This window comes from Caretta caretta, chromosome 11 (genome assembly GCF_965140235.1).
Source record: "Caretta caretta isolate rCarCar2 chromosome 11, rCarCar1.hap1, whole genome shotgun sequence".
In the NCBI taxonomy this organism is placed as follows: Eukaryota; Metazoa; Chordata; order Testudines; family Cheloniidae; genus Caretta; species Caretta caretta.
In genome coordinates, this window is record NC_134216.1 from 11,826,533 (window position 1) to 11,840,283 (window position 13,751).

The 13,751-nt window shown below is 43.3% G+C and overlaps 1 protein-coding gene across 6 annotated transcripts in view; it reads left to right on the forward strand.

The window, feature by feature from the left end:
• The first annotated feature begins 8,139 nt into the window (after window positions 1–8,139).
• KALRN (kalirin RhoGEF kinase) overlaps window positions 8,140–13,751 on the forward strand; it is a 779,108-nt gene continuing 773,496 nt past the window's right edge. For all 6 annotated transcript variants that reach the window (XM_048869043.2, XM_048869046.2, XM_048869044.2 and 3 more), the window contains exon 1: window positions 8,140–8,453. In XM_048869043.2, the coding sequence (XP_048725000.2) occupies window positions 8,381–8,453 (73 nt within the window). In that variant the 5' untranslated portion in view covers window positions 8,140–8,380. The remainder of the gene's footprint in view (window positions 8,454–13,751) is intronic.

Here is a 13,751-nt window from a genome sequence, read left to right on the forward strand (position 1 = left end):
CAATATCATTTGTTCCCATGTGAAGGACAATCAGTGGATTCTTTCCTGCTCCCAGTAAGATCGTCTTCAGCCTCAGGTCCACATCCGTATCTTAGCTCCCAGAGACAGCATACCATTCTGTTCTTTGGATCAACTCTGGTGACTGGCCTGTCCTTCTTAGTAGAGTCCCCAGTTATGAAAGACCTGCCTCTTCCTGGTAATTCTCTGTTTTTTTTCTTTCTGGCTGCAAGTCCTCTTGTCTTTTGTTCTCACTTGCAACCTTCTGCAGATCAACACTCTAGGTGTTAGAAGAGCATTAGCATTTTGTCAGGAGTGGACTAAGCCCTTCACATCTTCATCTGAATTGTTTGTTGCATTTGTGGACAGAATGAGGGGCAGCCCAGTTTCCACACAGAGGATTTTGGCTTGGATATCTGGTTGTATTTCCTGTGCTACCAGTTGGCTAATGCAGAGCCACTGGATAGCATCTTGAGTCATTCAACTAGATTCCGGGTGGCTTCTGTGGCATTTGTGGCTAATGTGCCAGTATTGGACATTTGCAGGGTGGCAACCTGGTCATCATGTCACATGTTTGCCTTGCACTATGCAATCTCTCAACAACCTAGAGATTGTTAAATTTTGGATGAAGGGTCCTCCAAGCCTTGTCTATTTGAAAGTGAGAACAGAGTCTATTTGAACTGTTGAACTGTTTGAATGGACTTGTACAATCACTCAAAGAAGAAAAATGGTTACTAACGTTTCTGTAAGTTTTGTTTTTTGACATGTGTTGCAAGTGTCCACTCCACGACCCACTTTCCTTCCCATCTCTATCTGAGTCATTCCAGAAGGAAAGAACTGATGGGGGAGTAGGTTTGGGATGGCTCAGCCCTTTATGCCTGTGTGATGTGCATGAGACAGCAGCAGGTGCTCAGGCTGCTGTAACAGGTGCTGCTAAGGGTAAAAAATCTCTGACAACTGGGCACTGGAGCATATAAAGACCTACAGAGGAATGGATGTGTGCAACACATCTTGAACAACAGTTACAGAAAGGTGAGTAATCTTTTTTTTTCCCATTACACCACAAATGGATGATCAAACAATGTCTAATCAAACCTGTTTTCAAGGAATGGGGTCATCTATCATTAGATCTGTTCACAACAAGCAAACAGCAAATGCCTCAGCATCTGTTCCAGAGGGCATCTAAGCCTAGAATCTTTGTTGAACACATTCCTCATTTTGTGGTCCCAGGACTGATGTATGCTTATCCTACAATTCCTCTGATTCCTAGGATATTTGGAAAGATCAGACAAGCTGCTGCCATGGTCATATTGATCTTGTCTGCTTGAGGTAGTTTTGGTACCCAGAATTGATGCTCTTAATAATTTATCTACTAAAATCCTTATCTCTTCTGCTGGACTTAATATCAGAAAACAACAGGAACATCTTGTATCTGAATCCATCCTCCCTCAACCTCGAAGACTGTCTGCTGGATAGAAGTAAAATATAGAAATATCATGTTCCTCTGATGTCCAAAACAGTTTGGGAAGTAGAAAAGATTCCATCAAACAAACCTATGCTGCTAAATGGAAGAGATTTACGATTTGATGTGAACAGCATTCGCTACAACTGTTGAGGTCTCTGATTTCTACTATTTTGACTATTTACTGTCCCTGAAATGCTCTGGATCGTTGATTAGCTCAATTAGTATGCACTTGTCATTTCTGCATACCACCCTCCTATTAAAAGCTACACACTATGGTTACAATCTTTAAGGGTCTGATTTATAGTTTTTCTATCAATAAGCAACCCTGCTCCCTATGGGATCTCATTGTGGTTTTGGCAGGCTAATTGGGCCCTCCATTTGAATCCCTGGCAACCTACTTTTTATTGCATTTATTTATGAAAACTTCCTTTTTGGTAGCAATTACTAAAAGAATTGGGGAAATGGTTTCCTGGCAACACCTCCCTATACTGTATTCCATAGGGATAAAGTGTCATTCAGACCCCATCCCAAATTCTTACCAAAAGTAGTTACAGAGTTCTGCTTAAACCAAATGATCCATCGACCAATATTCGTCCCTAAACCACATTCTAATCAAGGGGAGACTCGGCTGCATACTTTAGATATTCACAGGGCCCTGTCCTTTTATTTGCAGAAGACCAAATCATTTAGATCTTTCCCTAAATTATTTACAGCATTTGCTTACAGAATGAGGTCTCTGGGCTGATACCACCAGATCCTATCCATGTGGATTTGGGGTTGTATTAAGAGTGCAGTCAGGCTTCTCCGGGTGGGACCCCTGAGACAGTGCTTAGCCAGTCATGAAGTCAGGTAGGAGGACCGATGGGGAGCAGCATAAGCTCCTGTGGGGGAAGCCCTGAACAGGATCGGCTCTAGGCACGAGCAAAGCAAGCATGTGCTTGAGGTGGCACATTTCCAGGGGCGGCATTCTGGCCATCCTTTTGTTTTCGGGGAACTTGCACTCTTGGAGCTGCGCCACTTAGATGGGGCAAGGGCGCCATGCCCCTGGCCGCAGCGGGAAGGGGAAGCCTCAGCCCCGGGATGCTGAGCTGCTAGGGCCCAGCCGCTACCTGGGGAGGAGAGGGTGAGTCCTGCCAGGGAGCCGGGGCTGTGCTGCCTCATCTGCGCACTGGCTGTTGCGCTGCCTTGTGCCACCCCTTATATCGGGGCTTCTCTGCGCGGCCGGGCGGGGAAGAGGATAAAGCCCTTGCAGGCGCTGGGAGAAGGTGACATCACTCCCACTGCTTCCAGCGCTGCCTGCGAGCCCCAGCCCCACCTGAGCTTGGGGTGGCAAAAAACCTAGAGCCGGCCCTGGCCCTGAGCTAGGGCCTACAAAGAGCAGAAAGAACCCTACGGGAAGCTGCCAGAATCCCTGGGGAAGGAAGACAGTGAGGGGAAAACCTGCTAAGATGCAACAAAGGAGGAGCAGGAGCAGGTTCCTGTGGGAGAGGCCCAGAGGAAGGGTCAGTAAAAACACTTCAGTGGAGGCCAAGAGGGGCAGAAGAGTTGTTAGTTCAGCAGAGAAGGGAGATGTCAGAGGTCTGAGAAGCAAAGGGAGGCTACGTTAAGTACAAGCTGCAGGGAAGTAGCACAAGGCGGCTTAGAGACAGGAGCAGCCCAGGGAAACAGCAGCATTCCTGAAGAAGCAGACCTAGTAGCTTAATACAGGGTCCCTGGGCTGAAATTCAGAGTAGAAGGTGAGCCTGGGTTCCCCTACCAGCCCCTCGGGAAGGGGCAAGGAAGACCAACTGCAGGAGGAGAGTAGACTCCTGGGAAGCAGGGCCTAAGGAAGGGCCAGTTAAGATACGTCAGCAAGCAACAGAAGAAAAACTCTGTAGAAGCAGACTGGCCTCTTGTGGAGGAGACCCTGAGGGGGAGGGCCAGTAAGAACACTTCAGTGGAGCCCGACAAGGGGTGGAAGAATTATTTGGATGGTTTAGGTTGGACTTTCAGTTGAACCTTTTGTTCTCCCAAAAGGGGGCAGAAATGAATGTGACTTGTCTGGAGGGCCAAGCTGTGGAAGACCCAGCGAAATGCATGCAGCCAGTAGGAGGTGCTGGAGATAAGGACATTTACAAAACAGCGACTTCGTGTTCAGTCCAGGCTTTCACTAAACACTGCTTCTTAGGAGAAGCATCAGGTCTGATGTTTGCAGTGCAGCTCTGCCAAAGAAACTTTATTTAAGCAGACTCTGAGCACCTACTGCTGTCACATCAAGTCATTCCTTGTGAGTCACCAAAAGTGTAATACATATGCACAAGCACTAGAGGATGAAAGAAAAATTATTTACCTTACAATAACCAGAGGTCTTTGAGATGTGTTGTCCATATGTATTCCATAACCTGTTCTCCATCCCCGTTACCACAGAGTTCTTTCATATCTGAATTCTGCCATAGCAAAGGAACTGAATGGTGATTAAGCCTGCTCTGCTCTGTGTGCACTTGGTACGGGAGCACAAGGACACTTAATGCACATGCCCTGCCCAAGCGGACACTGCTGGCCAAAAAGACTCTGATCTCAAGCACATGGGGTGCATGTGCACCAAGAGTAGAATGTACATGGACAACAGATCTTGAAGAGCTCCAGTTACTGTAAGGTAAGTACCTTTTCTTAATCATGATGAAAGGTGCTGAAGGCATGAATAAGAGTTTCAGAAAAGGTGTGGGCAGTGTCTTGGGGATGAGAGGCAGAATTATAGAGTTGAGCAATAAAGGGAGACAGAGGTAAGTTCAGAGTCAAGTTTGGGTTGAGGTATAAAGACAAGATTTGAATTGAACAAGAAGATAGACATGGTGGAGTTTCAGTTAAGGTTTCGTTTTTTTTAGGGCCAGGTTTTGTTACCCCCCCTTACTAATAACGTATAGTATCTTACTCCACAAATAATCCCACTGATTCCAACTGTCACTGTGAGATAGAATGGCAAAATCTGGCCTTAATTAGTAAATTATCAGTTTTGGATATGTTGTGTGGCTATAGTGGAATCGGTAGCTGATGAGGTTGAGAATGGCAGAAAGTGAGGAAAGGTTTTCACCATTTGCCCCTATCTTTCACATTAGTATCTGATTACCTGGATGTCATGGAATAACAGTAGGACATATGCTTTTCATCTTCAAGGCACTTTACAAATAGCAACTAGTTGTTCCTCAGAATACCCCTTTCAGATAAGTGAATAACTGTTATCCCTATATCACAGATAGTGAAACTGTGGTAGAGAAATTAAATCACTTGACAAGGCCACTTGTCAGACTTGGAACTAGAAATCAATGTGTCTTGGTTTCCCGTCCCATTTTCCGACTATTAATCCATGCACCCCATCAGACCCAAAGCCTGCAAAAAGCAGAATGTGAAAGTACCTGCAAGAACAAACACCATTTCAAATATCTGTTTCAGAAACATGAAATATCAACAGCATGTTATGTAATATTATACTTAAAAACCCAGTTTTGTTACTTGATTCTCTGCACTTTTTACAGATACCACTGCAAAGTGCCTCATTCCTTTTAAATTTGATATGAGAACAATGCAAATTGATGACACAAATGGAGAGGACAGCAAAGCACACATGGAAAAATCAGTGAAATCCTCTTGGAAGTTTAAGTACACAAGTTCAGACATGCACACACATACCTATTCAGGACATGGCACCCTCAGGAATGGAACTGCCAGCACCATGCTGTATACCCTCAAACACTATCCTATTGTAAGGAAAAATATTGTTTTAAAAACCAACTGGCACTGCATTAATTACCAACACTGCATGTTTGAACTAAAATTCAACAGGAGCTAGCTATTCTGGGACAAAAAGAAAAGGAGTACTTGTGGCACCTTAGAGACTAACCAATTTATTTGAGCATAAGCTTTCCTGAGCTACAGCTCACTTCATCGGATGCATACTGTGGAAACTGCAGAAGACATGATATACACAGAGACCATGAAACAATACCTCCTCCCACCCCACTCTCCTGCTGGTAATAGCTTATCTAAAGTGACCACTCTCCTTACAATGTGTATGATGATCAAGTTGGGCCATTTCCAGCACAAATCCAGGTTTTCTCACCCTCCATGGATGTGAGATATGAGAGTATCCATTTTTGATTTTACATTTGGGGACAATGTATACCTTCAGATCAGCGGCACTGCTATGGGTACCTGCATGGCCCCACAGTATGCCAACATTTTTATGGCTGATTTAGAACAACACTTCCTCAGCTCTCATCCCCTAACGCCCCTACTCTACTTGCGCTATATTGATGACATCTTCATCATCTGGACCCATGGAAAAGAAGCCCTTGAGGAATTCCACCATGATTTCAACAATTTCCATCCCACCATCAACCTCAGCCTGGTCCAGTCCACACAAGAGATCCACTTCCTGGACACTACAGTGCTAATAAACAATGGTCACATAAACACCACCCTATACCGGAAACCTACTGACCGCTATTCCTACCTACATGCCTCCAGCTTTCACCCTGACCACACCACACGATCCATCGTCTACAGCCAAGCTCTGCGATACAACCGCATTTGCTCCAACCCCTCAGACAGAGACAAACACCTACAAGATCTCTATCAAGCATTCTTACAACTACAATACCCATCTGCGGAAGTGAAGAAACAGATTGATAGAGCCAGAAGAGTTCCCAGAAGTCACCTACTACAGGACAGGCCTAACAAAGAAAATAACAGAACGCCACTAGCCGTCACCTTCAGTCCCCAACTAAAACCCCTCCAACGCATTATTAAGGATCTACAACCTATCCTGAAGGATGACCCAACACTCTCACAAATCTTGGGAGACAGGCCAGTCCTTGCCTACAGACAGCCCCCCAACCTGAAGCAAATACTCACCAACAACCACATACCACACAACAGAACCACTAACCCAGGAACCTATCCTTGCAACAAAGCCCATTGCCAACTGTGCCCACATATCTATTCAGGGGACACCATCACAGGGCCTAATAACATCAGCCACACTATCAGAGGCTCGTTCACCTGCACATCCACCAATGTGATAATGCCATCATGTGCCAGCAATGCCCCTCTGCCATGTACATTGGTCAAACTGGACAGTCTCTACGTAAAAGAATAAATGGACACAAATCAGATGTCAAGAATTATAACATTCATAAACCAGTCGGAGAACACTTCAATCTCTCTGGTCACGCAATTACAGACATGAAGGTCGCTATCTTACAACAAAAAAACTTCAAATGCAGACTCCAGCGAGAAACTGCTGAATTGGAATTCATTTGCAAATTGGATACTATTAATTTAGGCTTAAATAGAGACTGGGAGTGGCTAAGTCATTATGCAAGGTAGCCTATTTCCCTTTGTTTTTTCCTACCCCCACCCCCCGACATTCTGGTTAAACTTGGATTTATGCTGGAAATGGCCCACCTTGATTATCATACACATTGTAAGGAGAGTGGTCAGTTTGGATGAGCTATTACCAGCAGGAGAGTGAGTTTGTGTGTGTGTTGGGGGGGGGGGGGAGGTTGAGAAAACCTGGATTTGTGCTGGAATTGGCCCACCTTGATTATCATACACATTGTAAAGAGAGTGGTCACTTTGGATGGACTATTACCAGCAGGAGAGTGAGTTTCTGTGGGGGGGGGAGGCGGAGGGTGAGAAAACCTGGATTTATGGTGGAAATGGCCCAACTTGATTATCATACACATTGTAAGGAGAGTGGTCACTTTAGATAAGCTATTACCAGCAGGAGAGTGGGGTGGGAGGAGGTATTGTTTCATGGTCTCTGTGTATATAATGTCTTCTGCAGTTTCCACAGTATGCATCCGATGAGGTGAGCTGTAGCTCAGGAAAGCTTATGCTCAAATAAATTGGTTAGTCTCTAAGGTGCCACAAGTACTCCTTTTCTTTTTGCAAATACAGACTAACACGGCTGTTACTCTGAAACCTGTTATTCTGGGACAGATTTCATTTGCCCCATTGTATTTTCATACACACCCAGTAGGGTTTTGTCTTGTTTTGAATCTGCCTGAAAGAAGAGAGTGTTCACTGTGATCTGTATATCGGAAGGAAACCTCCGGTGAATGATCCATGTAGTAAGGACTAGAACAAGTATTAGTAAGGGTGTGTGTGTGTGAGAGAGAGAACTCGGCAGGAGAATATACAATAGGGCACAATCCTGTATTGGCTGGGAGGGGGGGGGGGGATTAGATGATTTAAGAGAGATGGAAAGAATGGGGGAGAAGAAAGTCCCTTGATCATGCAAAGATAAAGCTCCCACGAAATACACACACACACCCTCTCCCTCTCTCTCTCTCTCTCCCCCTTCCTCTTCCTTTTATAATATCCACATCCCAGTTTTCCTGCCTCCCTCAGGAAGTCCTGACGGCCAGAATAACCCAGGCTGGTTGAAATGATCATTTGGAAAACAACAATAGCTGGTGTGATACTGGCTCAGGCGGCTGCCGCTGCTGTAAGGAATTGAACTGTCATCTATGTAAATACAGCTCGGCTGGAGTCACATGTGCAGCAAGGGGCATTGTTGGCAAAGAAGAGAGGAGGAGGAGGGGAGGGGGAAGAGAGCAGAGCAGGTCTGAACAATAGAGAGAGGAGGGGGGTTGGCAGAGAGCCTGCTGTTGCTGGAGGTGTTGGGGGGCGGGAGGGGACTGCAAACCTCACACGACTGGCAGGCAGTAGGAGCAGCTGCTGCTAAGCCCTGGGAGCAGCAGCCCCAGCAGAGCTCACCAGACACCATGGAAGGGATGATCGCGCTGGTGCACGGCTGGGCTAGCTGCTGAAAGCGCCTCCATCCATCCCTCCCTCTTTCTCTCTCCCTTTGCTTCTCCTCCTCCCTAACTCTCTGGATATTAGCAGCAGCCGGGCTCGCCTCTCCTTTCCCCAGCCATGAATCCCGCAGAAGGGGCAGCGGAGGAAGGCGCTGTCCCCGATTCCGAGGTGGATGCTTTTTTCCGAACAGGTAAGGAAGGAATGGGGAAGGGGAGACGGAGGGGAAGGGGCTGCCATCGCCTGGGCGAGAATGGGATGTGAGAAAGGGGTTGTTTTGCATTGGCATCATCCCGGGGTGGGAAGCCACAAGGGACTGGCTGACTTGCTTTGTTTGGGGGCGCACGGACAGGGTTGGGGTCCCCTGGGTGAAGGGACCCCTGCTGATCTTCTCCTGTTTATATTTTGTTCATTGTCTCCTTCCCGTCCGCATCCCCCCCCAAAAAAAATAATAAAAAGACTTCAGTCTCACGGCTGGTGTGAGAGACATACACAGCCACTGAAGGAGAAGCCCCTTCTCTGGGCAAAGATGCTTTTGTGTTGGGGTTGTTTGCACAAGCACTTAAGGAATTGACTGAGGATTGGAAAGTGTTGGTTGTCAGTTTCATAAGAGAAACCAGATTTATCCCCCAGCTTCTTGTTCCGTTTCCATTTGTTCCGTGGCTTGCTAGGAAATGATGCTGCTCTTCGCTTGTTACACAGGAATGGGGCGATCTTAGATCACTTTTTAAATGCAAGAAGGGGAGGGATTACATCTCCTCCCAGTTCTCGCATGGTACAAGATCTTAACATTGCAGGAAATTTATCGTTGCTCTCTCCCTTTCTCCTCTGAGATTGGAAATACAATAAAAGCCTCTCCAAGATGTTCGTTGATGGCTTGTGAGAACTACACATAAAAAAAGACATGGCATTGGGTCTCTAAACACGCCTTCAATTTGGGTTATAGGTTGGGTCAGGTGTTGAAGCCAGAGACTCCGATTTTAACCATCCTTTTGCACATTGTCCACAATGTGTAACACCACTTCCTGGATCACTCCTCTGATCAGAATGGAGAATTAGGGTTAGCAAGATGTGGGGAAAGGTTAATAAATAATAATCATAGATCATTATTTTGAAGAGGAGTTTGCTTTCTTCCCTCCTCAGTCTACTAAATTTGTACTTTCACCTGAAAACTATAAATATACTATATGCACAAGTTCCCTTATCCCCTTCCATCTCAAACAACCCTTGCAATCCCTTTAAAGAGTCTTTGTTAACCCAGTGCCATCAGTCATGTGTACTGTGGCAGTGGTATTGGGCATTAGGGACACTAGAAATCAACACGGGTCATTACTGGTGAGCATATTTGCTTGGGTATCTCATTCCTCCTGAGGTGGACTTTGTTAGCAGGATCCAGAAGGTCAGGATCAAGAACAAATCCAATTGTATTTCAGTGAGTAGTGTGAGAAATAAATGTCTTTCAGTTTTAGAAGACAATACTATAACAGAGCATAAGATTAAATGTGACTCTACTTCTTAAAAGAACGTTTGGGCCAAATTCTCTAAGAAATGTATATACACTAGATACCCACATAAAGTATTCAGAGTAGCAGCCGTGTTAATCTGTATTCGCAAAAAGAAAAGGAGTACTTGTTGCACCTTAGAGACTAACAAATTTATTTGAGCATAAGCTTTCGTGAGCTACAGCTCACTTCATCGAAGTGAGCTGTAGCTCACGAAAGCTTATGCTCAAATAAATTTGTTAGTCTCTAAGGTGCAACAAGTACTCCTCTTCTTTTCACATAAAGTATTATTAGTTTGGTGGCCCTTATCTTTGAAACATGATTTTATGTGGGATCAAAGCCCCAAGTGAAACAATTTATGGGATTCCTTCTGATTCTGTAGGCCGAACCTTGAAGCATTACATGCTACTTGATAAATTTTTTTAATTTAAAATTGCAAAGGATTAAACACTCACTTCATAAGGGGATTGACCCTGGTAGTCTGGATTTGACACTTATTGCCACAGCTGTTTGTCAAGGCTTTGCTTTTCAGCTGCCTTTTTCCTTCTACCTGATCATTAGTTATGCAGAGAGCTTCAGGCTCCAGTTACAACAAAACAATCATGTAATCACCAAAACTTTAAAGAAGTTCATTCCTGCAGATCTGCTACAACTATGGTGGACTGAACCCTGTTCATGCGAAAATGCTTTGATCTAGAGGATAACTATAATAAGGTCTGACTGTGCATATCTTGTGATCCACAATCCATTAACCCAATGGATATTTGCCTCTTGACACTCTGCATGGCTACAAGCAAAGCATTTATAGATTTCCCATTCCCCAGTGGTGTAAGTATTCTTGGGCTATTGAAGATTTGTGGAGTGCACTTTTTAAAAAAATTAGCATTTTTTCTTGGTAAAAAATTTATATTGCTTTAGAAATCTCCCCCTTAAAAGCTTAAATCATTGCCTAATGGCATTTAGTTCTCAACATAAGAAAAGATTACAAAGTTGAAGTCAAAGGGACTGTTCACATTTGTGTCTAGTTTGTAAAAGAAAGCATACTAAATAAGAAAAGAACACTCAAAAAGAATCCCATGAACAAACATTTTCCTATTCTGTGTCCTCCTCCAGAACTTCTATGCCTAAGGAATCATGAATATAATCTTGTTAGTTGTCCTATGTGTTTAATTTAAATGGTTCCTGGGAGGTTTTTTGGCATTCCCATTTACTCAAGTAAGTAAATAGTTTGAATCTGAAGGCTTCTATTCCATTGTGTGTCCTCTCATACACAAAACACTGACACTGTTTAAAAAGAAATTGACATGAACAAGCCTCATAGTTATATCAGGCGTGTTTTAAAATGAATACAAACATAAGAACAGCCATACTGGGTCAGACCAAAGGTCCATCTAGCCCAGTATCCTGTCTTCCGACAGTGGCCAATGCCAAGTGCCCAGAGGGAATGTACAGAACAGGTAATCATAAAGTGACCCATCCCATCGCTCATTTCCAGCTTTTGGCAAACAGAGGCTAGGGACACCATATCTGTCCATCCTGGCTAAAAGCCATTGATGGACCTGATAAACAGAAATCAAGGCATCTGATGTTGGGCCTGACCTTAGTGAAACTGGTTATTTTTTATTGGAATAACCTACTTTTCTATGGATGCTTGCTTGTCCTATTTGGTTCTCTGCTTTGTGTGCTGATATTGTGACTGCCTAGAGTTGCTGTTGATGTCCATCTTAATGGATGCTAGAGAAAACAGCTGATGAGGTATATTCAGGGAGAGAGTCTAGATAGAACACTTGTGAACAAACTGAGAACCTGACCCTCTCAGACAGTCCCCTCTCAGGCAGAATTTCCACATAAGTCAATGGGAGTGTTGCCTGAGACAGGACTGTGAGATCAGACCCTGTATTACTCTTGTCTGTTTTTTTGTTTTTGTCTTTTGTTAAGTGGTTAGTGCTGTATAGATATGAATTACTAGTATTTATGTAGATTTTATAAAAGACAATTTCTGAGTGTCTTGGTGCATTCATGACAATTAAAAAATACTTTTAACATTAGATATCCCTTCCATATACAAGACTACCATTCAAAGATGCTGCCAAAATTTGGCTATAAAAAGGGCAATTGCAAGAAATTGCAGCTATCACAGGAAATAGCAAAAACTCAGAAGGCGGTGTCCCCAATGAAAACTCAGGGTCCTGACACTGTTCTCCATCAATATGGCAGTCAAAAGGTTTAGTAAACAGATGAGCTTTACACCGAACATCGAAGGTCAGTAGACTCAGCTCTCTTGGATCAACAGAGGAAGTATATGCCAGAGATGAAAGCTCTTCACGTCGGATGTTTAGCAAGAGCACCCAGCAATTAAAATATAGGATCTGTTATCAATGACAATGAAGATAACAGAGCTGTAAGCTGTAAGTGGAAAATAAAATCAAATTAATCAATCCAAAGTAATAAGTGATGGGCCTGATTTTGTTCTCATACTGGTGTGAAACAGGGATAACTTGTTTGAAGTCAATGGACATACACCAGTATAATTAAGATCAGAATCCTGTCAAATGTCTCTAAAGAAATGTGTGGCAGAGACTATTCTGATTTTAGTTACCATGGTGTATAAAAGGAGTAATTTCATTTACTTCAGTGGGATTGTATTTGTGTAACTGAAATCAGAATTCATAAATTCATAGACTTTACAGCCAGAAGGGATCATTATAATAATTTAGCCTGATCTTTGACTTCATACAGGCCATAGAACCAAAAGCAATAATTTCCACGTCAAGCCCAGAGCTTCTGTTTGAGCTATAACAATTTGTGAAAGAATCTGGCCCTATGCCTTTATATACTTATTAAGTTTTGGAGTTTTGATTTCTATTTGGTGACAAAGATTGAAAGAATAAAATTTTGCATAAGTTCTTAAGAAAAAGTGTCAGTGGTTTATTTCGTATCAGCAAGTTAAATGTATACTGAGTTTTCCAGTTTTTATGTTCTGTGCGACTGAATCCGAATGACTTTGTTGCTTGGAGAATGAGTAGAGTAACGGAAGTCATGATGTAAAGCCATGGTTGGAATGTCAGAACTTTCCCTGGATGTATGAGGACATATAAGAAAAGCTTTGTCTTTGTGCCTGTGTTCTAAGAATTTCTGTTACACTTTGGAAGCTGGTGTGAAACAGACAACAAAAATTTGTCAAACCTTAAATATTTATAGAGGTAAACTGATAGAAGAATCCAGCAAACCAGTGATTTCTTGAAACAGCAATCATTACTTCCTGTATACAGTGGATAGGGTTTTCTTTTCTAATTTGTTTTGTGTCATTTAAATCTAACATTGTTTCTGATGTGAAGAGGCAGAATCTGTCATTGATTCCTGTGGGTGAGTTGAAAGTTGATATTGTTCTATCTTTTTTTTTTTAGTGCAATGAATTATTCTCTTTTCCTTTTGCCTTCCACCAGCATGTTAGACTTTCACCATTGTTCATTTGTGTTCAAGTGACTGGCAGTTCTGCTACTAAATAATTTTAAAATGATTGGCAGTGGACAGGCTGTTTGATCAATAGATGTGCTTCAAATTATGTCTGCAGAAGGAGTGCTCCTTGAGGCTGATGGAATCAAGTGTCTCCTAGTAGGACAGATAAATTGAATCAATCTACTTGTTTCTGGTGGTAAGGTGTACTCATGGTGTCTGATTTCCTCACCTTCCAACTTTATAAGGTCTGTTTTGATAATGTACACTAATAAAGGAGGCTGTGATATGGAAAAGACTGTAATGTTTTGTGTTCCATTTGGAAAGGACCCCTGTTGTTTAAAGGGACAGTGACAATGTAGAGATCACACTTCTCTCTTAAAAAGAAAAGGAGTACTTGTGGCACCTTAGAGACTAACCAATTTATTTGAGCATGAGCTTTCGTGAGCTACAGCTCACTTCATCGGATGCATACTGTGGAAACTGCAGAAGACATTATATACACAGAGACCATGAAACAATACCTCCTCCCA